This window comes from Kryptolebias marmoratus, linkage group LG3, assembly GCF_001649575.2.
Source record: "Kryptolebias marmoratus isolate JLee-2015 linkage group LG3, ASM164957v2, whole genome shotgun sequence".
Lineage (NCBI taxonomy): Eukaryota > Metazoa > Chordata > Actinopteri > Cyprinodontiformes > Rivulidae > Kryptolebias > Kryptolebias marmoratus.
This window is the reverse complement of record NC_051432.1, coordinates 26,768,356-26,771,855: the sequence shown is the minus strand read 5'-3', so window position 1 is coordinate 26,771,855 and position 3,500 is coordinate 26,768,356. Positions and strand designations below refer to the sequence as shown.

The window sequence follows — 3,500 nt, the reverse complement described above, 5'->3', positions numbered from 1 at the left end:
GGGGGGGGTGTGGGGGGTGGGGGGTGGGGGGGCTAATGGTAATTTGCTGTTGTGATTTTTCTGAGTTTAAAAATCCTTTTTTGTTAGGTTCACTTTTTCACAAAAGAAAAAAAAAGTCAACTGGAATAATGTTGCAAAATACAAGCTTGATAAGATGCGAACTGTTTGTGAAATCTTCCGTGTAAAAAATGAACTTTTTGGGTAACATGAATCATTTGAGGAACTACACGAGTCACAGAAGTTTTCATCTTTATGTAACTATTGCAGCTTCAAGCTACACAAGATGCTTGACTTTTCACCTTAAAGTTGAAAAGGTCAACTTTAAAAACTCATAATCTATGACTTTATTTAGTCGTGTGGAATCCATGGTTTTAATGGTCACCACTGGTTTCATATTAAAGTGCTGGTTTTAATTGAATGCTGTAGAAATTAGATGGTTGTTGATAAAAGCTGTCCTTCGAAGGAATGACTTCGATTCCTGCCTACAAATGGCAAACGTTACGTTTTGTTCTTCATAATTTTGGTTTAAACAAAATAATAACCAGCTCAATGATGACTAGGAAACGCTTTAAGTATTTTTTTATCCAAAAATGATAAATAAGGGCTTCAGATTGATTAAATATGTACTTCTGTTTTAGCTATTATAAGACAAAAAATAGGGACTTGCTTGATGAAAAGCTTATCAGTTTGTATTAATTCATAAGCATTTATGTAGCACATAACTCTTATGCTTGCTCAATATTTATTGTCCTCTGCCAAAAAGCGAAAGGAGATTAACTTTTGGAGACAACCCAATTTAGGATGGTCGCCACAGCTAATTGACTTTAGCAAACACAAAAATAGCTAAAATAGTCATTTTATTTTACGGAAATGAAGCTAAAATTTGATGTGGTTGTAGCTGAGAGTCCAACACATACTCAAAGTACAATCAGATTGTGTGAAATCTCACAAATATGATTTTTCATAATGTTATATTCACTCTTTGACCAAAACAGCGACAAATCTGTTGTCTTTCATCATAAAGTGATCTTAGTTTAAAACTCTGACCTGAATATATGCAATCCTTTAGTGAATGCTGGGCCTTTACTTTGAGTCTGCTTTCTTGTGATCTTTCTGTGTGTTTATGTTTGTTTCCATTAGTTGTTTGCCATTAGTTCTATCTTCTATGACATTGTAGATCCACCTGTAGGCTTTTTGCGGTCATTTCTGTCCATTTTATCGGTGTCTTGCTCAATGACACTTCAGCATGCTGAAGGAGCTGGGGATCAACCTCCCAACCCTCCGATCAATGAACGACCTCCCCACCCACTGGGCTGAGTCGCCCAGTGTCTTATGTTTTACGTGTTTTTTGTTTTTCATTGTCCTCTTCTGTAACTCTGGTTTTGTGTTTTTTATACACATGCTTATTTATGTGTGTCTATTTATCTTTTAGAGTGTAGCTGCAGGCTTTTTTTTTATCCATATTGTATTTCTGGTTATTTTATCTTAACATTTCCACATGTATGTGTTTTTTTAACCCTCTTCTTACTTCCTCTCTTTAGTCACGAGGGCTTCAGGATGATTAAATCCATGTTTGCTTGTTTGTGTCTATCTTTCAGTGTTCTTGTCTTGGAACGGCCTCCTCAAGCTTCAAGAAGTAAAGTAGTGGCTGTGCTGTTTTCATTTAATAATACTAATTGTAAAAAAAAGAAACATTTCTATTTATGGTTCTCTTCTTTGTATTGAAGTTTACCCCTCATTTGTTGACTGTATATAAACAGTTTATCATGACTAAGATAATTACTGACATGCACCTCATCTCTGATGTTCTTTTCAGTGTCAGCTATAAATACAGCAGCTGAACATTTAGTCTTTTTAATGGACCCCCTCCCACACACACACACACACCCACATACGTGTTTTCACGAAATATCAGGACGTATGACAAAAATAGGACAAATGGGTACGTGCCTTTCCAAAGGTTCTAGAGGCCTGAGAATCAAATGGTTCTCTATCCTCTTTTTTAAAGGTGTTTCTTTTGTTGGAAGATATCGGTTGACACGAATGTTGAACTGTTTTTCAACTCGACTTGAGATTTAATCCTGGCTTGTCTCTAGATCTTCATTTCGTGATTCTCCCTTCAGAAAAAAACTACCTTTGCGATAATCCCATGCGGCCGTGGCATACATTATTCCAAAGTCTGTGTGTGTGTGTGTGTGTGTGTGAGTGTGAAAGAGCCACACAAATACAACAATGGTGCTGATGAGACGGTCAAGATATCAGATATGACAAAATCCAATCACTCAGAGAGGCAGTCAGATTTGAATAGTGAACTTGAAAAGCATAATCCTTTCTCACTTCATATTTTAATGTAATCTGTACTCTGCTGCACCCTGGTGGCTGAAACTAGCATAGCATGGACCCAAATATGGATTTCACTCTATAAAGACCATGCAAACTTGTTTTTTCCAATCATAACTTGTACATGTTTTTAATTGCTAGTGCCAGTGCTCAGCAAACACTTAACTTTGTCTTTATTTTTTTACTTTGCCATCTTAAATTCCATTTAAATCTGCAAACTGATATGTGTATATTGTTTGTTTTTTCTTTTTTACCAAACATTTCTTTGACATCATCCTGAAGTACTTCCAATCATCTTCATAACTCCTCTGGAACATTTTAATTTTTACTCAGTTTGTCAAAAACAAATAGCTGATGATTAAAATGCTCTGATTCGGATGCCTTCTTTATTGTGTCTTCTGGAACCAACATGAGGAAACATGATTTCAACAAACTTAACCAAAATATTACTCAGTAATCTGTGCTATAATAAATAATATAAATGATTTTTTTTATTCCTCTGCAGTGTTATCATGGCTTCATTGCTGGGTGTAGCACTGCTGGTTTTTGCTCTACCAGGCCCCAACATGGCCTTTGACCCGTACGGGAGAGGGGCATCCACCCATGACAGCATTACAAAAATGGCTCTTCTGCAGATAGTTACAGAGACGTGCCGGACGGTGATTGAAAAAACTGGTGATGTTTTCAGTCCCACGGTAAGATGGAAAATAAAGCATTGTATTTAAAAATAAAAAATCCCACTTAAAATATAAATACAACCAAGCTTCATTTTAGGAGGTTTAAAGTCAAGTTTCACGTCACCTTTTTACTTCTAACGTTTTCAACTCTTATTTTGATCTCCAGGGTCCCTCTCAGGATGAGCTTGTTCAGGCCTGTTTAGGCCCCACAGCAAAAGGAGATGTGTCCAGTGCAAAATTTCGCTCAGCTATACGAGACATCACTGTCCAAAATGGGCTGGTAGACCACGACTTTGACAGCAGGTAAAGAACAATAGAAGAAGAACAATAAAAAATATGTTTATCCTTGAAAGCACTGGGTTTTATTGGCTAAATGTTTACATGAGATTCACATTCCTCAGCGCTCCACATCACTTCCACTCTGAAACCTTCTTAGAGGGACGCGGCCTAATCCTGGAGGGCATGTTGGCGATTAAGGCTAAT

The 3,500-nt window shown here is 36.9% G+C and overlaps 1 protein-coding gene across 1 annotated transcript in view; it reads left to right on the top strand.

Annotated features, from left to right (window-relative positions):
- Nucleotides 1-3,500, top strand: part of LOC108229338 (von Willebrand factor A domain-containing protein 7) — a 31,307-nt gene that overhangs the window by 17,588 nt on the left and 10,219 nt on the right. Inside the window, exons 2-4 of the mRNA XM_037974831.1 lie at nt 2,846-3,035; nt 3,184-3,320; nt 3,419-3,494. Coding sequence (XP_037830759.1) covers nt 2,846-3,035; nt 3,184-3,320; nt 3,419-3,494 — 403 coding nt within the window. The remainder of the gene's footprint in view (nt 1-2,845; nt 3,036-3,183; nt 3,321-3,418; nt 3,495-3,500) is intronic.